Below are 23219 nucleotides of genomic sequence, written 5' to 3'. Positions count from 1 at the left end.
CATATATGTAATTAGAAATGAATTTAGAACAAATTTTGCAGACCATAACAATTTTCAATTGGAACACTTAAGTACAAATGCAAAGTCGGGCTTCTTCCATATTTGTATGGTACGTTAGGGCGGATTCGGAAGTCATTTAAAGTTTAAAACATTGCGTATGACGTTATTAAATAGTTTGCTTAATAGAACAAAAACAAAAACATAAAATGCAAAAATCAGAGAGCAGGATAAAGAGAGGTTGATATAAAGCATAACTCTCATTTTAAGTTTTTAGGCATCTTGCGTAGTAGCCGATTTGAAATATGAATATTAATGTATAGGCTATATAAGTGTATATTAAGCGATTTATATATATAAATGTATAATGGGCTTGAGGATGCTTGGTGAGTTTGTGTTTGTGTATGTGTGTGTGTGTGTATGCATGAGTGTATAAGAGCGTCAGTAAATGCGTGACAGCCACACAGCTTAGCCATCTTTCATCTTCTACCAAAAACCTCCTGATGAGTAACCGCCTGGTGGAACACGGCCACGTGCCGGTTCATTTGTCGCCGCCTTGTTGCCATTGGTTGTTTCTTTGGGCTGGCTGACGGGCGCTGGCTTTGGCTCCTCCTTTTGGCTGGCTACCTCATCACGTAGCTTCTCCACAACCTTGTTGGCATCTGTCGAGCCTATGCATGCATTCATATTGGAAGAGTTTTGTTGATTGTATTTGGAACGCGGTGCATTAACAGCTACTTCGGGTTCCGAAAAGATGTTGGTATGTCCACCGCCTGGAGGCTTCAGTACGCGACTGGAAGGACGAGCGCTGGTACCCAAGCCAATTTTCAATTCGGTGGATGTCATATTTAATGCTTATGTTAAAGTAACTGTAAATGCATAAAGGGAAAAGATATAAGTATATACACATAAATAAGGATTACATATAAATATTGGCTCAAACTTTCTAGACACACTGTAAGCATACACTCATTTATCTGCTATGTACATAGATACAGTACATAACGAATACAGTCACGCCACTTACAAAAGCGGCCAACAATGAAGTAACAACGGTGACGGGCGTTAGCCAACTGAACCATGCGGAAAAATGCCAGAATAGAGAGAAACGTTCAACAGATTCAGACAACAGCAGAATGGAGCATTCGCACTGACAACATTTACCCCCATCCATCCACCTCACACATACGGCCCAGTCGGCTGTGTTCACTTTTCTACAGACACATACATTTATGCATACATATATTTTTACGAATATAATATGTACATACTGCACACATACTTACATACATAAGCTCTATCTCTATTTTTGAGCGCCGCGTTCTTTTGCACTTTCCCGTTAACTATAATTGCGGAACAGCCAGCCACACACTTTCTCATTGTTACTATGTTTTTTTTGTTTATTTGGAATTCATTTTGATTTCAAGCTGTTGCACATTATGCACAAAAACATGACTGAACTGTTCTTGATTGCTGAAAAGTAACACCCAAAACAAAAGCAAGTTGTAGGCCCTCAAGTTGCTCTCAATATTCTGTTTTCAAGATTTTGGCAAGTGTGTTCTTCAGCTTGTAGTCAGCTTGGTCATGAAGGAGGTCAAAGTGGGGGCAACAGGCGGTCACATTTGCGAGTGTTGTAAAACGCGGGCAATGATGCGTCATGCTTGGTGGGAGGCGGCAAACATGAGCGAGTTCCCCCGGGGATGCACAACATACATATACACACCAGCACAATTATGTTGAGGCATGTATATACAATACATGTACATATGTATGTTAGACAAAGCAAGGTGAATGACCGAATAATGCAAAAAGTCTAAAATCTCTAAATAGCAGACTTTTATCCTATTGCTAACATTATTTAAATGCAATCACAAATGCTAAATGGAGCACTGAAATTGTAATGCAAGATGTATTTTCCTTAAATATGTACATACATATTTACATGTATATAGATACGTCAATGATAATTGACAATGGTTCTTTTTACTTCGATGTATTGGTCACGTCGACCGGCACTTCTCTGCCATAGGTAACACATACAAATGCGATTACTGTTATTATTAATAGCGGCTCTATCAGTCTGTGTAAGTATTTTTTTTTTTTCAGAAATTATGAGTAATGAGCAATCTGGATGAAACTTGAAATCGAAGTTACGCCGGTTCGATTTGACTCTCTCGCTCTCTTGTTACGCTATTGTCAATGTTTACGACGTTTATTGCCCAATGTCTAGACGCAAAGCGGATGACAAAATTAATATAGGAAAATAACAATAAGATATCGTAATATTAATACATATTTTACGCATATAACAAAAAGCAAATCTAGTTTAACCAGTGCTGACCAACCGATATTACTCATTTGGCTAATGAAAATTAGCAGACAAATTTGCTGCGCTGCCTAAAAAGTGACCCGAAGAGCAGCGTCACGGCACACACGGCAAAGAAAAAAAAATGAACACACATATGCACACAGTTTGTATGTCATATATGTATGTATGAGCGCATGTATGCATGCCTTGTTTAGCCAGTGCTAAAAGTTCGGTTAAAACTGCCTGTAGCTAGTTTTTAGCCAGCGCATGCGATTATTAAGTATGATGCATGCAGTCGCTCGCCTAAAAAAGCTAAATGCAAACATGGCCACTAAGGCAGCCGAGAGGCCCTGGTGCGGTTGGCGAGTGTGGAGCGTAATCAGGAATATCGGGGTATGGGATGTGCTGTGTTATTTTTATGCTTGAGTATATGTGCAAATGGCGTTCTGGCAGATGTTCTAAATAAAATATAAAAGCAGCTGCACAACACGAATGCATCTATACATGCACAAACACAGATACATTTACATGGTTGCCCGTGTGAAGCCTTTCTTCATCATCGGTATCATCATCATCATTCGCAAGCAAATACATAGTTTGGATAGCCTCAAAATTCCATGACACAAACACACACAAGTGAATAGATGATAATTCTCTTTCGAAACATTATCGATTTTGTTTAGCGCAATATGCAACAAGTCGATGTTGAGCTGCGCTATTCATTAGCTAACAATTGTAAATTATTTACATACCGTTGGTATTTCTTGAGGAAAATTTGCTCTTTTCTGTATAATTATCAATTATTGTACTGCGAAAAACGACGCCACCTTCGGCAATGAACGGTTTATTTAAAATGGACTAAGTAGTGTGACCGTAGGGGTAAACATAAAAATTACAAATATGTTAATACATAGTTGCTTCTTAATCGTTAACAGTTTTCTGTTAACCGATTTATAAATCGATAACAATAAGGGTATACCTCCAATGATTTTAATGCAAATAATATTTTTGAATATAATCAAGAACAATGAAATATTCCGTTTCATATAACAATAACTATATTATTATATATATGAACCTATCAATAACAAGAATCATGTCAAAACAGCTCGCTTGGCATTTCAATTTCAATCAAACTTGAAAGGTTAAATGGAATGCTAGCTGTGAAATGTCGTGTAAGTGACAGCTATTGTATTAAAATCAATATCTTATTTATTCAAATGCGTATTGGCTAATATCAATATCCAAGAAATGTATAAATGCTACATCTTTATTATGTAAACGAATTGCATTCCTTTAAAAATAAAATCCACGTTAATAAGCTGTTTGAGAAATTAAAAAAATGTCTGAAATAACATTTATTAACGCAGGCTGGTCACTCTTTGGTTCCGCTGTTATATTCAACAGCTGGCCATTTATCGAAGTTAAAAAGTCCAATAAGAAACGCAATTTTTGTTTTAAATAACTACATGGAAAAGAATTAGACAATTTAATTTTCGACACATATTTGCCACCTACACCAATATTTCGTAAAGGGAAAGAACGGTCCGCGCTACGGCTAAAATAAAAAAAATGTACACCATTGCTTTCATTTAAATTTAAATTGTTTCATTTATTATAGAAAACGGATTTTTGTAGGTCATTTAAAGTTAATAATTAACTTAAATCCTTGATGGGTACAGCATCTGAAACAACAGTGAACACATGAGTGAGAAAATACAGATTTTTCCTTATTTAGCTACTTACAATGCGAATGCGGTGTCCCATTGCATGACCGGGCAAATTCCTGTTGAAGCGAGCACGCACAGATCCAGTGTTGCCGTGGATGCGAGTAACTTTGCCCCAAACAGCACGGACACGGGTCTTGCGCTCAGGATGCTGTGGCACACACTTCTTGGTCTGCGCTTTGTAGACATACACGCAGCGCTTTCCAACGTAGAACTCGCCGTGCTCCTTGCGACGTGCGCCCTCAATCTGAAACAGCCACCGAATTTATTCAATTATGTTACAAACTTATAAGTACGGGATGCTTACCTTAAGGATAGCATGGTTTTCATGCTGGTTCCTCAAACCGCGCTTGTATCCGGTGAAGACAGCCTTTGCAAACAGACGACCATGACGCTTGTATTTCTTGGCAGATACTTTCGTCTCGGTGGCGGCAGCCTTCTCTGCCTTTGGTGCCTTAGCGGCCTTCGGCGCCTTGGCGGCCTTTGGCGCTTTGGGGGCTTTAGACGCAGCGGGCTTAGCTTGTGTGTCAGCCATAGTTCACTGAAAATATAAACGACAACGAAAGTTTAATTACATCGTTACATAAAAACAATTGGAATTCACAATTAGTTGGCTTTTCATTTGTTTTGGTTGGCAGACTTGTGGGCAACTTGGTTTCTAGCCATAAACATCGGATCGGTTGCACTTTTTAAGAGCACATAAACTTTTTGCTGACACAATACAATTGTTCATCTATGCATATCCACAATAATTTATAGGTTTTATTACAATATTCGGCTATATTTTCATATTTTTTCAAGCCATAGCATAAAATCCGCGTACATACCGGAAATCTGTCGAATGGCGAAAGAGCGAGACGATGACAGGTCTGTCAGACAGAGCTGCATTGCAGCTGTTTTCTTAAATATATATCGATAGTACATTTCTGCGCAGTGTTGCTGCGCAACACAGAAAATAAATCGTATTGACTTGGGAAAGAAGTCAAAATAAAAAAAAAAAACAAAACTAAATATTTCAATAACAATGTTTCCAGAATAACAAAATTAGGAAAATTACAAAATTCACTAGCTCTTGTACCTACTTTCAACTGTATGTACTTGAAAAACGTAACAACATAACTGGTCGCCATACCGCAATTCAGTTGCATAAAAGCTGGTCCAAGATTCTTTCAGGGCGACAACGGACTTCTGCTGCACTTTCTACAAAATATTGCAATTGACAACAAATGGGTTTACTGCTGCACTTTTTCAAATGGGACAAGCGTTGGCAACTGCTGCATAAATGTGATATATTAGTGAAGCGAAACGTAAAGAAGCAGGCCGTCAGTCCAACCAAGTAAGAGTTCTCTTATTTATCATGTGGGGTCAGGGGTTTAGGAGGTGGGCCCACTGCGCACCGCCAACTAACAAAAAGCAAAAGTTGCATAATATGACTTATATATTTATTCTTCTAGACTAGCCGAGGTTGGCCGTCTGTTAGAAGCAAAGGAAGGCAAATACGATACCGGACAGCTGTTCTTGCATCGAATCTTTGGCTATCGCGGTGTTATACTCTTTCCATGGACGGCTCGCGTCTATGACCGCGATTCGGACAATCCTAAGAAGCAGATAACGGCAACAACAACGCCGACGCCGACGCAATGCGCCAAAGAGGCTTCACCACTGAGAGTTAACGCGGGGAGCAGCGAAGGCAGTGGGACAACAGCAACCTCACAGCTCGATGATGCTCCCACGTCCTGGCACGCAAGCAATAGTGCCACTGACACGCAGAGAGCCACAAATTTGGGTACTGCCAAAACGACAACTAATGCCAACACGAGCAGTGCTACCGATGCCAAAGATGTTAAGGGCAAAACGCAAACCTTTTATCAGGTGCTGATTGACACCAGGGACTGTCCGTATATTGTGAGTGAATGTTTTTGTTTCCCTATTTGCAATAAGCTAACTGATACATTATTTTAGCGGGCCCAAACTGAGGCTGTCACCTTCTTAGGTAATCAGGATTCGAATCGCAGCCTGTATGCGATTCCTGGATTGGATTATGTTGCACACGATGACATCATGCCATATTCCTCAACCGATAAGCATCCGTTGCAGCACGAACTCTTCGACAAGTTTCTAACAAATGCTCCAGATTCTGAGCCGCCATTTGTGGGTCAAGATACGCTTAAAGCATGGCAGGAAAAGAATCATCCATGGCTGGACATGAGCGATGTGCACAAGGAGACAACCGAAAATGTGCGCATCACCGTGATACCTTTCTATATGGGCTGCCGCGAGACGCCCGCATCTTCGGTTTATTGGGTGAGAAAAGAACCGAATAGAATTTCAAGCGTCAACATTTAGAATCACTATACATTCATTTTTATTGTAGTGGCGGTATTGCATACGTTTGGAAAATCTGGGCGAACTCAGTGTGCAGCTGCGTGAACGGCATTGGCGTATATTTTCATTGTCTGGTACTCTGGAGACAGTGCGCGGTCGCGGGGTTGTTGGCCAGGAGCCCATACTGAGTCCACGACTGCCAGCTTTTCAATACAGTAGCCATGTGAGTCTACAGGCGCCCAGCGGTCATATGTGGGGAACTTTTCGACTGGAGCGCGAGGATGGCTATGCCTTTGACTGCAAAATACCGCCGTTCTCGCTCGAGTCAAAGCCGGACGATGCTAGCACGCCACCGATCGGGACGCCCGCAGGCGAAGAGAGTGATTAAAGAAATATAATAGACAAGTTGTTTCGTGGTTAACGATATTCAAACTCAAATCTTTTTTTGACCATTCAGGAAGTACATGTGTTTAGAGCAAATAAAAATATAATTGACTAGCAACACCCAAGCTAACCCAGCTTCACGTTTTTGGCCTCCAGTTGCATCCGAAAGTCAAAGGGACGTCGGTTTTCGTGCATTTCGAAGACCGTTTGCAATGCATCGATAGCGGCCGTCTCTGTAGCCGTCTGCACGTTCTCTCCAAATCCCTTGCCCAGCAATTGGCGATTAGCGTAAATGCCAACTTGGATTGCAGCCAGCACAGTATTTTTGCCGCAATCGCCTAACAAGCGTGGCTCCGGCTCACCCAATTGCCGTTGTGTGCAGACTTCACTGAGTAACTGCAGTGGTTGCTCTGGTGTCCATATCTCAAGCAAATCCTTTTGATTAAGTTGTGTGCAAATAAAATCTCGCACAAATAAAAATGCGCGCTCTACGCCACTCGAATCAGCCAGCGCTCCAATTATCGCCTGCAGAGTTTGTGCCAGTGTTTCGCTGCTTGGTGGATACTCTGTGGAAAAGATGAGCTCCTTGGTTCCCAGGTGAGTGGATACATGAGCTAATGTTTCAGTGCCTAGCAGGTACGCTGCAATTGCTTGATGTCCAGCCGATGGCACTTTGGGCAGCGCATGCTGCAAATAGGCTTCCACATAGGCCTTGGCAATGTGTGCGCCTTTGGCTGCCAGTTGGCTGTTGTCGGCTGTTTGCAGATCCGCTTCCGCAATGCCCAGCTTTCGCTGGCGCTCCTGTTCCTGGTGCGCATATGTGCGCTGCGTAAATGCTGCCTGCAGCAACGGCAACTGGAATTCCTCATTCAATCGCTTACCGAAAGCAAACAGCTCAGAGCGATAGTTCCATTCAACAAATCCAGAGCGTGGCTCCGGTTTCTGTGGTCCTTGTTTCTTAACCCGGTGTGCTAGTTCACGTAACGTTGGTGAGACCCAGCGTTTAAAGTGTCGCTGTGTTTGAACTGAAAAAAATTGTACTTAATATATGAACTTTACAAATTTGTCATAATATACTTGTACTGGCATTGTTAATGGGCCTCGCAAGTGCTATTACACCGGCAACACAGCGCAATAAGGACATCTTTCTTGTTAAATTAAGAATATTCAATCAAAACGTTCGTACATATAGACAACAGTATTGCCACCGTACGTCTTTATGATTGTAAAATAATCGATAACTTTAATTATTTACACGATGTTTTTTGCGATATGGCTAATTTGATGCACCCCTGTATTGGCACAATATTACTGAGAGCTGGTCACCTTAACGACGCCATGTCGCTGTTTGCATGAAAATTTTTTTGTAACCAAAAGTTATTGAAATAAGTTATTTGATAAAACTTATCTATAATTTGCATAAAGCAGAGTTTCCTGCACAAGTGTACATACGCTTTAAAGATGGCGCTGCAGACATACGGTGATAAGCCAGTGGCATTCCAACTGGAAGAGGGTGGCGAGTACTATTATGTGGGCTCGGAGGTGGGCAATTATATGCGGCACTTCCGTGGCATCCTCTATAAAAAGTATCCGGGTATGACCCGTATTGTTCTCTCCAATGAGGAGAGGAAGCGTCTCGCCGATTCTGGCCTCAGCTCACACATATTGGCGAGTTCGGTGTCGCTACTCCGTGCTGTAGAAGTTGATGACATTATGGCCGGCAATGATGAGAAGTGGGCTCAGTCTAACTTATATCATTTTTTATCTGTATTAACATTTTAAATGCATTTCTAGATATCGCGCCGTTTCGGTAAACACTTCGGATACACCAGTACCGCGGGAGAGCAAATCAAAGAAGCAGCCACAATATGTACCAACAATGCCAAACTCTAGCCACCTTGATGCAGTGCCTCAGGCGACGCCCATCAATCGCAATCGGGTGCACACTAAAAAGGTGCGGACATTTCCCATGTGTTTTGACGACACAGACCCAACCGCGAGTCTGGAGAACGCAGCACAGAAGGAGTGCCTAGTTCCCATACGTTTGGATATGGAACTTGAGGGGCAAAAGTTGCGTGATACTTTCACATGGAACAAAAATGAGAGCATGATAACCCCTGAACAGTTCGCCGAAGTTCTGTGCGATGATCTCGATTTGAATCCCCTGCCATTCGTTCCAGCCATTGCGCAGGCTATACGCCAGCAAATCGAAGCGTTCCCCAACGATCCGCCCATACTGGAGGAGAGCTGTGACCAACGCGTTATAGTCAAACTCAACATTCACGTGGGAAACACATCGCTTGTTGACCAAGTCGAATGGGACATGTCAGAGAAAAATAATAATCCCGAAGAGTTTGCCATCAAGCTGTGCGCCGAATTGGGTCTGGGCGGTGAATTCGTTACGGCGATTGCGTATAGCATACGGGGTCAACTATCATGGCATTGTCGGACCTATGCGTTTAGCGAGGCTCCATTGTCTACAATCGATGTGCCCTTTCGCAATCCGAGCGATGCGGATGCCTGGGCACCATTCCTAGAGACGCTAACCGATGCCGAAATGGAAAAGAAAATACGTGACCAGGATCGAAACACTCGACGCATGCGACGTTTGGCCAATACAACAACGGGCTGGTAGTCGAAACGGATTGTTCCTGTCACCCACCCCATTATTTATCAATGTACACGGCTAAGAGTTGGAAAAAAGTCACTAGATTTGCTAACTAAGCTTTAATATTTCAGTCCATAAATACTTTTAGTCGCACATCCAATAATATCTCAATCAATTGAGTTGACAATTTTCCAGCTCTAATAATAGTGATTATAAACAAGTAAAATATTATCCGCGCTGTAGAATACTTACAATGTTTTAAGTCGCCAGCATTTAATGTATTTAGTTATCTTATAATTATTTTCGAAAAATTTATAATCACTATTAAGGATTCGTGTAAATTGTTGCATGGTACAAACTGCGTTCAGCATTGTCCAGTTTTGGTCGGCAATATATATACATATAATAAATACATGTCTGTCTATTTCAAAGCCAAAGGTGCATTTTGTTTATATCTTATATCTTATACTGTGCCATTATTGTATACAATTAACTTTCTACTGAATCTGGTTTGTCCTGATCTTGATCACCATCATAAAACTCATTCTTTGCTTCAACCAGTTTATCCTCATCCGTCTGTGACATGCGCACATCTGGGTCCGTTTCCTCTTTCATACGTAGCTCCTCTATATCAACGTCCGGCGGCGTTTGCACCATTTGCACACTTGGTGAGTGCTGGCACATTTTAAGATTTTCATACACATGCTTCACGATCAGCTCCAAATACTGTTTTGAGTTAGCATTGTCCTGCCGTGAGTTGACCTCTGGATGTAGTGTGAAGTCTGGCGCAAAGAAATCATAATACTCCGTTACGGGCAAGTCGTTAGCAATTTCCTGGTCGACTAGAAGCGAAGTTTCATGTGTCCAGCAGCGAGCAACGTTGCGCAAAGTGTATCCGCCACCGCCCACTACCAATGTGGGCACATTTAAACCCCTGACAAATTTAACGCACTCGCCATGACCGCGAGTACTGAGCGAGAAGCAGCCTAGCCGATCTCCAGCCAATGAGTCTGCGCCACATTGCAGCACAATTGCTGTAGGCCGATAAAAGTCCATAATCGCTGAAATGATCGGCTTGAACACTTGAAAGTAGCTCTGGTCGTCAATACCCTCCTTGAGAGGCACATTAACGCTATAATAGCGGCCAGACTCGGCACCAATCTCATACATATCGCCAGTGCCCGGAAAGAAGTAGTTCCCATATTTGTGAAACGAAGCTGTCATCACGCGATCCGTTAAATAGAATGCTTCCTGCACTCCATCTCCATGGTGCACATCGATGTCTATATACAGAACACGCGGATGATACTTTAGCAGCTCCAGTATCCCAATTACAATATCGTTGACATAGCAAAAGCCGGAGGCCTCAAATTTTTTGGCATGATGCAGACCGCCAGACCAATTAATACATATGTCACTGTGATGGTGATTCAGCTTTTGTGCGCCCTCCAGTGAAGCGCCCGTGTACATGGCACAAAAGTCAAAAAGCCCATCGAAGACGGGACAGTCCTCGCCCACGCTAAAGTGAGCCAAATACTTGGTATAAGCGACGGCTGCAATTAGGATACAAAAATAAAATGAGAGTAGAGTTGTAAGTGCATGATGGGAGGTCGTTACTTACAATTGCATTGTATATTCTGTGGAGTCACCTGCTGCAGGTAGGCGATGTATTCATCACTGTGAAACCGCAGCATATCCTGTGCACTTGCTCTGTAATGTGGGAAAAAGGCATTTAATTTCGTCACGTATGCAATAACAATTGCTTACTTGTACGGCCTGTAAATTTTCATCTTCTTGTCCAAGCCATAGTTCATAACCAGGCTGTGAGTGACGGCTAAGCGCTGCGGCTTCATCGGATGCCCTGCACCATAGTGAAAATTGCCCACATTGGCGTTGTAGAAGTACGAGACACGTCTGTCAGTCATCTTTATGTCGACTATAAGCTAATCGCTGTCCAATACCACTCCAATTTGGGCAAAATATTATTCTTTGCATAAAGCACAATCAGCAGCACAGCTACAATAAACAAAAGTCGCCGCGTTGTGGTCAGCTCGTTCAAGCCCAGTAACATGCCGTTTGCCGCCTAAGCCCTAAATGTATTGCGTTTTCGTTTAAGTGCAAGAGCTTCTTCGGCTCAAGTAAAATTGCATTATCACAAATGTTTTCTAATTTATGTCAGAGTCTTCAATCATATTATTAAAACTTCACTTATGCTTATGTAAATATAACCAACTAACAATTTGCTGTAAGCGCTGGGCTTTTAATTCCACTTAAAATATTTGTTAAACCACTTTATTTATTTTTTTGATGTTTCTTTTTGACGCGTGTTTTTTCGTGTTGTCTTTTGCTTACTCACTTAACAGTGTACTAAAATGTTATTAACAGAGTGCATCAATGTCTGAAAATCTGCCATGACTTATATCTGTTCACTAAATTAAAAAAATATTGGCTAAAATATTCAGTGACAAATAGTTTACAATAATTGTGTTAAAAATAATAATTGTTGTGATAAAAATAATAGTTAGAAACTTAGCACATCCAAACGGCATCATAACAGCGATTCTTACTTTAGAGCCATTTCGATAACAATAGTGATAGTGATAGTGACTTATCGATATCGATTATAAGCAGGGCTTAGGCAGCAAGTGGTGCACAACCGGTAAGATTTTTAACAAATAATTCAAAGAAAATATCTAAATACATACACTGTTTAATTGGAAATATATAATAAATAGATAATTGGCGCTATGCCGTTTTCCCTTATTTAAAAGACTAATGACTAACATTGTTAGGAAGAATATTATAAATTATAGATTTAGCTCCTTTGGTAAGAACGATTCGAATGCGATTTAAAATATTCTATTGGGAGCCATTTTCAAAAGAACAGCTGATTTAAACGCTTCATTGTGAATGGCGCACTTTGTTATCAAGCGTTTTGATAAGCTTTGATGCGTCGCGTCGAATTTGCGTGTGCAGAAATCAACAATAAATGTCATGGCATAGCGGAATGCAAAAACTGTGTCAAACCGTTGCCAAGGAAGCCCGGAAGAGGCAGAGTGCTCCAGCAGTGATAAAAGCAAATCTAATTTGCTTACATTACGAAACCGCAAATTGATTTTGCCAGCTTTGGCAGCAGCCGTGTCCATATTATTGTGCGTGCGTTCTAGTGTCAAATGGTCATACTTTAAAACCGAAGCTCTGTGACCGTTGCCCCCAGTTTGTCCAAGATGTTAACCCTCTATTACGTGAGCGCCACTTTGTTGCAGTCCTGGCGAATTCAAAGGGCCTGCAATAAAATTGCCGAGCAGTTAGCACAGTCGTCGAGCGTTGCCTTCTATGCAATCCCACCTGGCAACGACGACGGCTTCGGTGAGTAGTGTGGCACACCGAATTGTGCACACTCTACTTCCATATTAATTATTTTTGGTGTTTGTTGTCGTGTGCGAGCAGATGCTACAATTGCCAGCTCGGAGCTGTGCGGTAATCGCAATGCGGCCAAGGTCACGGATATATTGTGGTTGCATGGCAATCAGCACGGTTGCTGCCTGCGTCCATTGCAAACGGTGCAAATAACGCCATGGATTAGTTTTCCTCCTGCGCCCAGTTGGCTGCCGTTCGCCTATGCAGCGGACACCCTTACACCCACTGCGACTCCAACGGAAATGGAACCGCAGCCCAGAGTAACTCTCTCACCGGATAAGAGCCAACATTTGCAACTATTGCTCGAGGCGCAAGTTGAGCTGCAACGGGAAGCGGGCGCCCAACACAGCGTACCGGTGCGGGTAAGTCATATGCCATTCGATATCCGACATCTCCGACTCTAAAACTTGATTAGAGTCCCTAGCCAAACCGATCAAATAAAGTGCCCCTTTTTGTCATTTTGTGTGCAAATCATTCGTTGGGCTTTAAGCTAGACTGTTGAAACCTTTCCTAACTAATCAGTCGGATCGGACCAGGGGAAACTATTCTAACTAGACTCAACGATTTTGAGCTTCAATATCCTACTAACATATTGGCCAAATCTTATTAACATCGAAGTGTCAAATAATATAGTTTGAGTTTATTTACAAATGTCCCGAACAAATGTTTAGAGGACCAAAAATTTCTTGTTGTTGTTAATATCCCTTTATAAGAAATGTGATGGAAAATGGATCTAAAAATTATAGTTGAAACTGAAAAATAGTTATCTACATTTAGTTCAAACACTTTAGTTTTTTGCCAGCTTTAATTTTGTCAAGCGAATTAAAGCACTTTTTTGCGTGTGTTTGGTCAATAAAAAAAAATATTGCGTCATATCTAAGCTATTTTCGCACAAAGTATATATGTATAATGCAGATTTTGTTTACTCGTCTCTTTTTATGCTGTCTCCGTATCAATCACCGCCGGCGTCGTCGTCGTCAGCTGGAATGCTATGGTAAGCTAATTGCATGGAAAATAGACTCCCACCTGGCAGTACTCATCGAAACGGATGTTGAGCATTTCACAAAACTATTGATAATGACATTTTTACAAAATAATTTATTCATTAATGATCAGCTGCCACTGATGAGGATTGAGTGTAAGCCCATTAGCTGATTGCAATTCGAATTGATCTACACATAATCTAATAATATCTACCGTATACATTTGCAGCTGTGCAGCGAGAGGGTCAACCGCAGCCGTTTGAACTGCTGGCCAATCATCTGAAGAGGCAATCGCGCAATGCGGCTGAGATTAGCGCGGAGGGCTGGCAGAAGCATTTGGAGGATCTACGCGCACTAAGCGTACTGGCACGCCAGGCTACCGAATTCGAGCAGCAAAAGAATCGCAACGAATTTAAGGCAAGCATTCCTAAGCAGGACTTGTTGCTTCAGCGACAGGCGGAGCAGTCGCCTGCAGCAGCACAAAGCATTATTAAGGCTGTAGCTGTGGTGGAACCCACCACCAAGACGCCTTCTCCGGCCAAACCCACTCAAGTGAAGAAACCGGCTCCACCTGAAGATATTGGAAGAACTACTACGGCCATCAAATCGCCCACGCAGTTGAGTCAGCCTTCTCCAGCTGAAAGTGTTTTGAGCAATCCCAAGGAAGAGGAAAAAACGATTATCGCCAAGCCAACAGCAGTCCAGGACACTTCTACCATGGCAGCGGCAAGCACATCAACGCCCAGCAAAAGCTTTGTGTCCGTCAAGCCCAATTCGCCACCGCCGAAAGCCTCATCCTCCAACCGACCGCGTCCCGTTTTGCGCCGCAATAAGGATAGCCTGGGCGAAAGTAAGCCACTGAATGTGCTCGTCTATTCGGACAGCGCCAGTGCACGTGATTCGGCAATGGCAACTCTTCGCCAGCTTCTAGAGCCTAACGTGTATACCATTTATGCACTAACCCCGCAACAGGCGGGACAAAAGCATTGGCTCGAGCAGACGGCGCTCCTGGTGGTATGCGGCTCTGTGGCGCCGGCTATTGGCCAGATATTGGTCGACTACTTTCTGCATGGCGGCAAGGTCTTGAGTCTCTGTTCGGATATTTTACACTTCATATTGCCTAACTATCGCACGGCCGAGGTAAGTCGCATCGTGTGTCACAAAGCAAGCGAAATCCAGGTCTTAAACCCATTCTTATTACAGGTTCGGGAGAACGAGTTGGTTCAGTTCTCATATGACAAGTGGCAGCGGGTGAAGATGATGCATCACATTTTCTGCTACCAACCGTCTCCGGTTAAGAAAAACTTTTCCACCGACAGCGAGGAGTCAACCAGCCAAACGCATTCACGTAAACCGTAAGTCATCTTCTGTGTGATTTAACTACACTTAAACATACCACACAAGATATACATTATTATTAAAAATTAGATTTCGATTTAATTCCACAAACTGAAGTGGACTTATTTCGAAATAAAACTCATTATGAACACGCCTTTTAGTTACACGGAGTGTTGCCCATGACAAAGCTGCCATCACATCTCCATATGTATATATAGAATAGATAGCTTGTTCTTGTATTACAATGCATGTTATGTTGGCTTAGGCGACTACCATTTGGTCTTTCCCAGCCATCGAAAAGCTGCATACTTGCAGGCGCACGCTAGAATCTATCAAGTGCAATAAAATCTATTTTTGGAACTAACTAACTGTAAATACGCCAATCTTAATATTGTACTTTCGAATACCTTAACCAAGATATATAACAAGTTTTTACTAATTCCAATCTCTTTTGTGTTTCTTGAACCTTTCATGCTCAAATTGGCGCTATTTCTGTACCTTTTTTATAATCGAATATATTATCTTAAAATCTCATCTTCATATGTGTTTTCTTGTGTGTCGTTTTTTACAATCTATTCTTAATTTGTACAAATTCTAAATTGGTGTATTGCACTTCCCTTTTTAAATATACTATTAACTCCATTAAAATGTACTCTTTTTTTTATGAATCGCGCAACGAATTTGATAATCGTTCTATGATTTTTGTTCTGCTTGATTTTGAGTTCTCTTTAATTTTTTCCTCGTGTGCTATCGTTCTTTTTCTTGCGTGTGATCTCTCTCTCTCTCTCTGACTTTCTCTTTTCTGCTTTGTGTGTGTGCGTATGTGCTATATGTGTGCCCAAAACTATTATCCTATCCACCATTTCCCAAAACTGAAACGATAATACTCACAACAACAACATGATAAAATACAAACCAAAAACCAAATCAAAATACGAAACGAACGCCGCTTAGAGCTCTAGTATGTCCAAGGTCCATGGATTTGAAGGACACGACCGGCCAGACACACCAGCTGGACGTTAAAGTACTGGGCACTGAGGAGACCTGGAACACGCCCAGTATATTGCTGGCTAACAGTTTGCTAAGCGGCGGAAAAGCCGTCTTCTCTCAGGTATATTACGAATATTACGAATAACTATAATCTACCGATGGTATACAAATAATTTTTGTTCCAGGTTCACCTGGAGACAAATCCCAGTGAGTTTGAGTTTGATGAAACTAAGTTCGCAATCCTAAAACAAAGCGAACGCACACGCATTGAGATCTTTACGGATCTCTTGCACAAGTACCTGGATATCGAGGTGCAAGTCGGTGAGTCACAAGTTCCTCTCCCTGCCGGAATTGTCTTCAAGCAGGCCTACTTCTTGGGCCGTCATGAGGTGAGTTGCTATCTGCTATGCGCCTTGCCTTGTCCTAATCGTTTTGCTCGTTGTAGTCGAAATTTGAGCTACTGGAGAAGCTGCGACCACGTTGTAGCGGTAATGACGATGTCATCGTAACGCCCAAGCTGACTATTAAGTTCTGTGGCAAGGATGATAAGGCGCCGGTGGCGAACACAAATGTGTTGCCCATTGTGATACATGCTTGTCCAGATGATTTCTCCACTGTTGACTACTTTGATGTGCGCATTGTTAATCAAAATCACTCAGTATATATGACTCAAGTTGTTCCATTCTTGTAGAATCTGAAAACGGAGCACATTGGACGCTTGGTTATCTATGCGCCAGTATTAACAAGCTCGATGCATGTAATCAACGATCTGGAGCTAATGCATGGCATTGCCGTGCTGCCACGTCAGCAGACAGCGGGCACGGGTCGCAGCGGGAATCAGGTAAGTGTTCTAGCAGCAACCTTAACATTCAACAATACAATTCTATTCAATGACTGTCTTTTTTTGATTTACCAGTGGCTGAGTCCCATGGGCTGCGCAATGTTTTCGACACAGCTGCACATCGCCATGGATACGCCGCTGGGCACACGACTTTCCTTGATACAGCACATGATAGGAGCTGCCATTGTGAACACCCTACGAGGCCATAAACTTTATAGGGTAAGTGATTATGTATGACAAAAAACGAAAACTGCAATTGGTTTTACATTGAGAGCCCGAATAAGCCTTAAACAGTTGACAGATTTGTTTGGTAATATATCGGCTTTAATAAAAATATTAATTATTTTTTGCACAACAAATATTTTTTTTAAAACATAATCTGAACATCTGAGATATATGATTTTTCGAAACAATCGCAAAAGACGATTGTTTCAGCCATATAAATGACTTTTATTTTGTTCAATAATTTGCACAGTTTTGCACTTTTATATAAATTCCGAATTTGAATTTCCTAAATACGATTATAAATGCAATACCTATGGCTTATGTACCTCAGTAAAATTGAATCGAACAGTGAAACAGATGATGGAGACAACCATTAAGTATCTGTTTTGTATATTTTGAAGCTTCTTATCTAGGGGCTTCAATAGAAATTGGTCTAAAAGGTTCTCATCGATTTCTGTTTTTTCTTTTGTGATCTGATCTTTCGGATTTCTATTAAAACTGAACTACAATTTGCGAACATTCATAAAGTTTACAAATTATGAGAACTCTGTGGAAATCAAATGGGAATATGTAAATTCAATTGTTGATATTGCATAGTTTTTAGCCAATTGCAAATGTTACAATAAATTTCGATTTGTGGTGAATAGTTTATTTTGACATTTTTTTCCGTATATTTTGCATTCAACTTGTTTGCTACTATATACACATTTTACATATGTATGTATATAATTGTTTATATATAGATATATAATATATACCTAGAGCTTTGCTTACACATAATTAACAATTTTAAAATTGCTCACCTGATTTACGTTTACATTTAGATTTGCCACAGTGCTTGGTTTTTCTTTAATGTTTGTAATTTGTAATGTCTAATGCCTATGTTATGCGTTCGGATTTAGTTGTTGCTCTTTAACATTTAAACATTGTCTTTTAATTAAACATTTGTTTTCAATACATAATTAAAGATAAAACTAATTTACAATGCGTTTGTAAATTGCTATAATTTGGATATACACATATATGTATAGTTTCTTTTCATTTGCTTTAAATGTATATTTACAATTTTTTGTTTTTGTAACACATGCACTTTGAACTTTTCTTTGAGAGTCGTAGGGTCGTACATACACATACATGAGGCTGAGGAAGTGAGCTTTGCTCTCCGCATTCTCTTGCTTCCCTTACCGGAGAGCTACTTTCACATTTGACATTTTGCACGCACAACAATTACAGTTAAAATGACATACATATGTATGCTTATGTGTGTGTGTGTGTAGCTTACATTTACATATAACGTGAAATTGTGCTAAATAGAATCAGAGTGTGTGAGTGTGTGTGTTTGTGTGTGCGCGCCTTCTTACATATATGACATATGTGTCTATAAACGTATATATTTGTATATTGGCTGGTTAGAATACAGATTCCGCTGAGCGCGAGAGGTTAACGGGATGCGAAGGACTGCGTGCCAGGCGCTTCTTTGGCAAATGCTCCAGCAAGGAGAGCAGGCGTGCAAAGTCCGGCCTGTGCTCCTTTTCGTAGGTCCAGCACAGCATCAGCAGGTCCTTGACATCGCGACCAGACTGCAGATTGGCCAGCGATTGTTTCATGCCGCGCCCCACTTGCCAAATGATAGATTCCGCCGGTTGATCCTTAAACGTGAATTCGCCGCAAATTAGCTCGTACCAAACGGTGCCAAATGAGTAAACATCCGAATAGGATGTAAACTCTAGACACTCGCCTGGTGGCTTGCACGGCTGCAGGGCGCGTATTAGTTCCGGGGCCAGGTAGCAGAGCCAGTTTTGTGGAACACCCAAGCCCATATCACAGTACAGCAGCTTTGTGGAGCTGAAGAGGCCAAAGTCCGTAATGATCACCTTGCCATTCTCTATAAAAATGTTCTTGGTGCGCAGATCCTTGTGTATTATGTCCCTGGCATGCAAATAGCCCATGCCCTGGGCAATCTGTTGGGCAATCAACAACGTGCGATTCATTGCAAACTTCTCCCTTCGCTGATGTATATAGGTGTATAGGGTGTTGCCCTTGCACAGCGCCGTGACAATGGCCAGATACGGCGGATTCATGCAGGCTCCCATGAACAGAACCAAATTCTCGTGACGCGTCTTCTTGAAATTGGCCACCTCGTTGCGAAACGATTCCAGCATGTGCTCGTCCTGCAGATAGTCTTCATTGAGCAGCTTTACAGCGACATCGCCATGCCACAGAGCCCGATGCACGGTGCCAAATCGACCCTGTCCAATGCGCTCCAGCAAGTGCAAATCGCCATAGGGTATATCCCATTCCTTCAATGATATGGAGTTCTGCCGCCACTGGCCCGAGTCGCCATCCTCTGTGGAGTCCAAACGCACAGGCGTGCGATCCGAGTCGGTGCTGGCGCTGCCCGACAACGAAACCGTCTTGTCGCTATCATTCGACTTGTGTGTGTCCGTATATTCGCTGGTGAAGGGCACTCGCTTGTCCACGCCAGCATTGCTCAATTTCCGCGGAAAGAAACTGCCGCTGTTCACCAGACTGGAGGTGTAGGTGGCCGAGCTGCTGCCACTCACATTCGACACTTGCGAGGTAGCCGAATGCGTGGACACTTGACTTCCAGTCAGCGAGTGCAGGTGACCATTGGAGCAGCTGCTGCTGCTGCTGTTGTTGTTGGCGCTGCTCCCGTTGTTGGAGTTGCTGTTGTTGTTGCCATTGGTCAGCGTAGACTCCGTTGTGGCCATATGAGCTTGCGATTCATTGGATATGAGCGTTTGAGCAGCGCTGGCGTTACTATTGCAGGCATTGATGCTGGTGATGGTCACGTTGGGGAAATTGAATTGACTCTGTTGACCCTGTTGTGCTGCTGCTGCTGCTACCGCTGCTGGTGCTGGCTTCGGCTGGCAGGCGCTGGGCGTGGCCAGTTGTAGTTGCTGCTGCTGGAACAATGCTGGACTGCTGGGCGTGGAGCTGGTGCAGCTCGAGCTTGGTGAGCTGCTGTCTCCGTGCTGCAGCTGTGGCTGCTGCAATTGCGGTTTGCCCAGCGTGCTCTTCCTAGGCACTGGCGACGCCTTGCTGCTGCTGTGCTGTGCTGGGTCCCATCTGCCGCCCACCTGAGTTTGGCGAAACTCGTGAACATATTCGGGTGGCAGGCCACACGAGGGCGGCACATGCGGCTCACAGGACTTGTGGCAAATGTATTTGCAGTCGGTGCACTTGAACCAGTGGCTCATCATCTGTTTTTGGCACAGTTTGCACGTGGCCACGAAGCCAAACCATTTGGTGAAGCGGTGCTTAATAGTATGACCCATGCCCACATGCGCCACACCTGGCGAGGGAGGCACTAGTAGGACATTGGAGCTGTTGATGCTGCCACCATCCACAAAAAAGTCCGAACTGCTGGCCGAGCTGTGGCTATCCGGGCTAGGATCTGTGGGTAGTCGGCTCCGCGGCGGCCGTGGAGGCTGCTCTGCGAGTGCCGTCTCCGAAGCGCTGCTGTTGTGCATGAGCAGCGTTTGATGTTTTTTGGCGGGTGGTGGCGTTCCCGCCGCTGTTGTAGTACTGCGGCTGCGCTGCGGAGTGCCGCTGGCGGATGCCGTCCCTGAGGCGGGCGTAAAGGGCGAGTTGGGTGGCGAGGGCGTCAGTGTTAAGGTCAACTGAGAGCCAGTCAGTGGTTGCTGTTCGCTGCGGGAGCTTGAGGCAGAGTTGTTAACAATTTTCGGCTTGCTGTTTGCATGTTGATGTTGATGTTGATGCTGACGATGATGGGCGCGTGGTGAGGCGCTGCTTAGTCCGAGGCCAATATTGCCAATGCTGCCGCGGTGCATGTGATGCGGATGGGGTCGATCCCAGGAGTCCCAGTGCCATTGTTCCGGATCGACGTTGGACGCAACTGCGCCGCTGCTGTCCAGCGTTTCCATGCATTTTCGGAGATTATGCATCGCTTTGGTCAGACGCCGCAGTTCCTCGTCCAGCTGGGTACTCGAATTATGGGCAAGCAGTTGTTTCAGTTCCTCGTCGCTCAGCTGCAATGTTTGCTCCAATGTCGTTAGACGCGCTAGGCATGCATTCAGTGACTCCGGACCGAGTCCAACTACGCGCAGCCATTGGCGCAACTCGTTCCCGGTAGCCTGGTGGTGGGGCAGCAGCCCGTTGGCGGGTATGCGTTCGTTGAGTCTCGTTTTGGTCAAGAGCAGCTCGGAGAAGTAGCGCACCAGCTTGGACTCTAGGCAGCGGATCTCCTGTTGCGTCAGCGTCGCGCTCGTTGCGCACTGTGTTCGCAGACCCTCCAGATGGTTGGCCGAGAGATCAATCATATCCTGTATGATGATTAGATTGCTTTCGCTTGCAGTCGTCGTTGTATTGTTGTTACTGCTGCTGCTACTGCTGTTGCTGACTGGCGGCGCAGTCAGCTGGGCGGCGGCGCTGCTGCTCATTTTGTTGTGGCCCGCCCGCCCCTTCCAGCAGTACAAACTGATTGATTTTTTCAGACGCACTTACAAATCATTTGTTGTTTGCACCACTTTGACACACATTCTGTCCACATCAACCAGCTTTTTTTGCTTGCTGCAAGCACACATGAACAGCCCTGCGAAATGCGGACTTGGAGACAGCTTCTGCTATGAGAAAAACGCGAAAATTTTTATAGTTTTTGGGGGGCAGACAAAACGGGTGCCGTGTTGTCGCCTGCACGCACGAAATTTCTCTACACCCAAGTAGTAGAGCTGCGTAACTATCGTCGATTGTATCGATATATTTCTCTTCGATTAAGTAGATGTATCGATTAATTATTTTTATCGCAATATATAGTATATACCGCATATAATTTTGAATTGACTTTTTTTTTTTTTTATTAAATACTATTGAAACCAATTTATATGTATTTAAACTAGATCTTTGGTATATATAATATGTAAATTTTCGTAAACTTAATTATTTAACTCAACGAAGTTAAGATGTATCAATAGTTTTCTGTTAACACATCCCCGCCATTCACATTAGATCACAATTAATCAAACAAATATGGTTTTGATCTGGCTTTTTGCAGGTACTCGATATAGCTTTAAAATGGCCAAATGATATTATTGCCAATGGAAACTATAAAATTGGTGGACTTATCGTGAATACCACATTATTGGGCTCGCAAGCGATAGTCAATATTGGCTGCGGAATTAATTTAAACAATTCAAAACCGACGGTGTGTATTAATGATATGATAAATGAGTATAATGTGCGAATGCCTAATGCTAAATTGCCTTTACTCAAATATGAGCAATTTATTGCAATGATTTTTAATGAAATGGAAAGAATATTGGCTGAAGTACAAAACGGAGATTTCGATACTTTCTATTCCTTGTATTATGAACTTTGGTTGCATAGGTAATATTATTAGCTTTAAAAAATATGGACATATTTTTACTACGCATTATATATTTTAGTGATCAAAACGTTACTATATGCCTGCAAAATGATCAAGAAAAGGAAGCCTCAATTATTGGAATCGATGACTTTGGATTCTTAAAAGTAAGACTAGTGAATGGCACAATTGAAACTGTTCAGCCCGATGGAAACAGTTTTGATATGCTAAAAGGATTGATAGTACCTAAATACAATTAGCTTAATTATTAAAGGAATTCTTATATAATACTAACTATTTATTCCTAACTATTTTTGTGTAAACTTATATATATATATATATATATACATATATACATACTCGAACTAACAACAGTTTGGAATTTTAGAAGCATTTAGATATACTTGTTAATTATATCCAATTATATATTTTCAAATTTCTTCACTTAAAGTGAACATTGATTCGATACTTATAATAACATATTACATAATATTTGGATCATTAACACTGCCAATCTTCAACAAAATTCAAAATAATATTGTTCTACTTTCATCAAAAGCGTGAAATTGCCATTTAACCAAAATATATGTGTCTTAAATCTTGAAATCGTTATAATTGAAAAAATATTACTTTCCCAATATCTATGTGTTTACCAATTACTGATTTAAATAAAATCATACAAAACCAAGCAGTCTATAATAATAAAAATAAAAGTGTGCTGTTGACAAT

At 42.4% G+C, this 23219-nt stretch overlaps 8 protein-coding genes across 12 annotated transcripts; 3 read left to right on the top strand and 5 right to left on the bottom strand.

The window, feature by feature from the left end:
- Nucleotides 1-408: 408 nt before the first annotated feature.
- Nucleotides 409-3153, bottom strand: LOC115759471. Its single transcript, XM_030700405.1, has 2 exons — nucleotides 3058-3153; nucleotides 409-866 (listed from the first exon to the last, which is right to left on the bottom strand). The coding sequence occupies exon 2, from the start codon at nucleotides 841-843 to the stop codon at nucleotides 484-486; it is 360 nt and encodes a 119-aa protein (XP_030556265.1). The 5' UTR covers nucleotides 844-866; nucleotides 3058-3153; the 3' UTR covers nucleotides 409-483.
- Nucleotides 3154-3896: 743 nt separating this feature from the next.
- LOC115759420 (60S ribosomal protein L35a) lies at nucleotides 3897-4592 on the bottom strand. The gene is made up of 3 exons (XM_030700317.1): nucleotides 4340-4592; nucleotides 4052-4279; nucleotides 3897-3990 (listed from the first exon to the last, which is right to left on the bottom strand). The coding sequence occupies exons 1-3, from the start codon at nucleotides 4565-4567 to the stop codon at nucleotides 3967-3969; spliced, it is 480 nt and encodes a 159-aa protein (XP_030556177.1). The 5' UTR covers nucleotides 4568-4592; the 3' UTR covers nucleotides 3897-3966.
- A 429-nt stretch (nucleotides 4593-5021) lies between these two features.
- Nucleotides 5022-6841, top strand: LOC115759418 (polymerase delta-interacting protein 2). The gene is made up of 4 exons (XM_030700313.1): nucleotides 5022-5368; nucleotides 5487-5937; nucleotides 5995-6336; nucleotides 6407-6841. Exons 1-4 carry the CDS (start codon nucleotides 5259-5261, stop codon nucleotides 6743-6745), a joined length of 1242 nt encoding a protein of 413 aa, XP_030556173.1. The 5' UTR covers nucleotides 5022-5258; the 3' UTR covers nucleotides 6746-6841.
- A 6-nt stretch (nucleotides 6842-6847) lies between these two features.
- Nucleotides 6848-7948, bottom strand: LOC115759419 (39S ribosomal protein L44, mitochondrial). The gene is made up of 2 exons (XM_030700316.1): nucleotides 7819-7948; nucleotides 6848-7766 (listed from the first exon to the last, which is right to left on the bottom strand). The coding sequence occupies exons 1-2, from the start codon at nucleotides 7883-7885 to the stop codon at nucleotides 6868-6870; spliced, it is 966 nt and encodes a 321-aa protein (XP_030556176.1). The 5' UTR covers nucleotides 7886-7948; the 3' UTR covers nucleotides 6848-6867.
- A 125-nt stretch (nucleotides 7949-8073) lies between these two features.
- Nucleotides 8074-9399, top strand: LOC115759621 (SWI/SNF-related matrix-associated actin-dependent regulator of chromatin subfamily B member 1). Its single transcript, XM_030700605.1, has 2 exons — nucleotides 8074-8474; nucleotides 8536-9399. Exons 1-2 carry the CDS (start codon nucleotides 8203-8205, stop codon nucleotides 9374-9376), a joined length of 1113 nt encoding a protein of 370 aa, XP_030556465.1. The 5' UTR covers nucleotides 8074-8202; the 3' UTR covers nucleotides 9377-9399.
- A 420-nt stretch (nucleotides 9400-9819) lies between these two features.
- Nucleotides 9820-11678, bottom strand: LOC115759620 (histone deacetylase 3). Its single transcript, XM_030700604.1, has 3 exons — nucleotides 11117-11678; nucleotides 10971-11059; nucleotides 9820-10902 (listed from the first exon to the last, which is right to left on the bottom strand). The coding sequence occupies exons 1-3, from the start codon at nucleotides 11272-11274 to the stop codon at nucleotides 9839-9841; spliced, it is 1311 nt and encodes a 436-aa protein (XP_030556464.1). The 5' UTR covers nucleotides 11275-11678; the 3' UTR covers nucleotides 9820-9838.
- A 657-nt stretch (nucleotides 11679-12335) lies between these two features.
- On the top strand, nucleotides 12336-23113 carry LOC115759617 (biotin--protein ligase). Of its 5 annotated transcripts, none has more exons than XM_030700596.1 (12): nucleotides 12336-12718; nucleotides 12800-13131; nucleotides 13751-13907; nucleotides 13982-14892; nucleotides 14956-15107; nucleotides 16045-16201; nucleotides 16266-16469; nucleotides 16526-16711; nucleotides 16772-16921; nucleotides 16997-17140; nucleotides 22182-22513; nucleotides 22573-23113. In XM_030700596.1, exons 1-12 carry the CDS (start codon nucleotides 12577-12579, stop codon nucleotides 22748-22750), a joined length of 3045 nt encoding a protein of 1014 aa, XP_030556456.1. In that variant the 5' UTR covers nucleotides 12336-12576; the 3' UTR covers nucleotides 22751-23113. The 5 variants fall into 5 exon arrangements, with proteins under 5 accessions (XP_030556456.1, XP_030556459.1, XP_030556460.1 ...); XM_030700599.1 differs by having other exon boundaries at nucleotides 12338-12718; nucleotides 13751-13763; XM_030700600.1 differs by having other exon boundaries at nucleotides 12342-12718; nucleotides 13751-13763; nucleotides 16063-16201; nucleotides 22573-23112.
- Nucleotides 17290-21808, bottom strand: LOC115759619 (kinase suppressor of Ras 2). Its single transcript, XM_030700602.1, has one exon. The coding sequence runs from the start codon at nucleotides 21568-21570 to the stop codon at nucleotides 18556-18558; it is 3015 nt and encodes a 1004-aa protein (XP_030556462.1). The 5' UTR covers nucleotides 21571-21808; the 3' UTR covers nucleotides 17290-18555.
- Nucleotides 23114-23219: the final 106 nt, after the last annotated feature.

The sequence above is a fragment of the Drosophila novamexicana genome, unplaced genomic scaffold (genome assembly GCF_003285875.2).
Source record: "Drosophila novamexicana strain 15010-1031.04,08,12 unplaced genomic scaffold, DnovRS2.1 tig00000308-arrow-arrow-pilon, whole genome shotgun sequence".
NCBI classification, from domain to species: Eukaryota; Metazoa; Arthropoda; class Insecta; order Diptera; family Drosophilidae; genus Drosophila; species Drosophila novamexicana.
The sequence above is the reverse complement of the archived record's forward strand: the minus strand, read 5'-3'. Positions and strand labels throughout refer to the sequence as shown.

Coding starts and splice junctions, on each gene's coding strand:
- LOC115759471 (XM_030700405.1), bottom strand. CDS start 843: ATGACATCCACCGAATTGAAAATTGGCTTGGGTACCAGCGCTCGTCCT.
- LOC115759420 (XM_030700317.1), bottom strand. CDS start 4,567: ATGGCTGACACACAAGCTAAGCCCGCTGCGTCTAAAGCCCCCAAAGCG. Junction 4,280..4,339: donor AAAACCATGCTATCCTTAAG/GTAAGCATCCCG, acceptor TGGCTGTTTCAG/ATTGAGGGCGCACGTCGCAA. Junction 3,991..4,051: donor TGGGACACCGCATTCGCATT/GTAAGTAGCTAA, acceptor CTGTTGTTTCAG/ATGCTGTACCCATCAAGGAT.
- LOC115759418 (XM_030700313.1), top strand. CDS start 5,259: ATGGGTTTACTGCTGCACTTTTTCAAATGGGACAAGCGTTGGCAACTG. Junction 5,369..5,486: donor CAGGCCGTCAGTCCAACCAA/GTAAGAGTTCTC, acceptor TTATTCTTCTAG/ACTAGCCGAGGTTGGCCGTC. Junction 5,938..5,994: donor CCAGGGACTGTCCGTATATT/GTGAGTGAATGT, acceptor ACATTATTTTAG/CGGGCCCAAACTGAGGCTGT.
- LOC115759419 (XM_030700316.1), bottom strand. CDS start 7,885: ATGTCCTTATTGCGCTGTGTTGCCGGTGTAATAGCACTTGCGAGGCCC. Junction 7,767..7,818: donor CATTAACAATGCCAGTACAA/GTATATTATGAC, acceptor AATTTTTTTCAG/TTCAAACACAGCGACACTTT.
- LOC115759621 (XM_030700605.1), top strand. CDS start 8,203: ATGGCGCTGCAGACATACGGTGATAAGCCAGTGGCATTCCAACTGGAA. Junction 8,475..8,535: donor ATGGCCGGCAATGATGAGAA/GTGGGCTCAGTC, acceptor ATGCATTTCTAG/ATATCGCGCCGTTTCGGTAA.
- LOC115759620 (XM_030700604.1), bottom strand. CDS start 11,274: ATGACTGACAGACGTGTCTCGTACTTCTACAACGCCAATGTGGGCAAT. Junction 11,060..11,116: donor AAAATTTACAGGCCGTACAA/GTAAGCAATTGT, acceptor CCCACATTACAG/AGCAAGTGCACAGGATATGC. Junction 10,903..10,970: donor ACAGAATATACAATGCAATT/GTAAGTAACGAC, acceptor TCCTAATTGCAG/CCGTCGCTTATACCAAGTAT.
- LOC115759617 (XM_030700596.1), top strand. CDS start 12,577: ATGTTAACCCTCTATTACGTGAGCGCCACTTTGTTGCAGTCCTGGCGA. Junction 13,908..13,981: donor GCCACTGATGAGGATTGAGT/GTAAGCCCATTA, acceptor ATACATTTGCAG/CTGTGCAGCGAGAGGGTCAA. Junction 14,893..14,955: donor CTAACTATCGCACGGCCGAG/GTAAGTCGCATC, acceptor TTCTTATTACAG/GTTCGGGAGAACGAGTTGGT.
- LOC115759619 (XM_030700602.1), bottom strand. CDS start 21,570: ATGAGCAGCAGCGCCGCCGCCCAGCTGACTGCGCCGCCAGTCAGCAAC.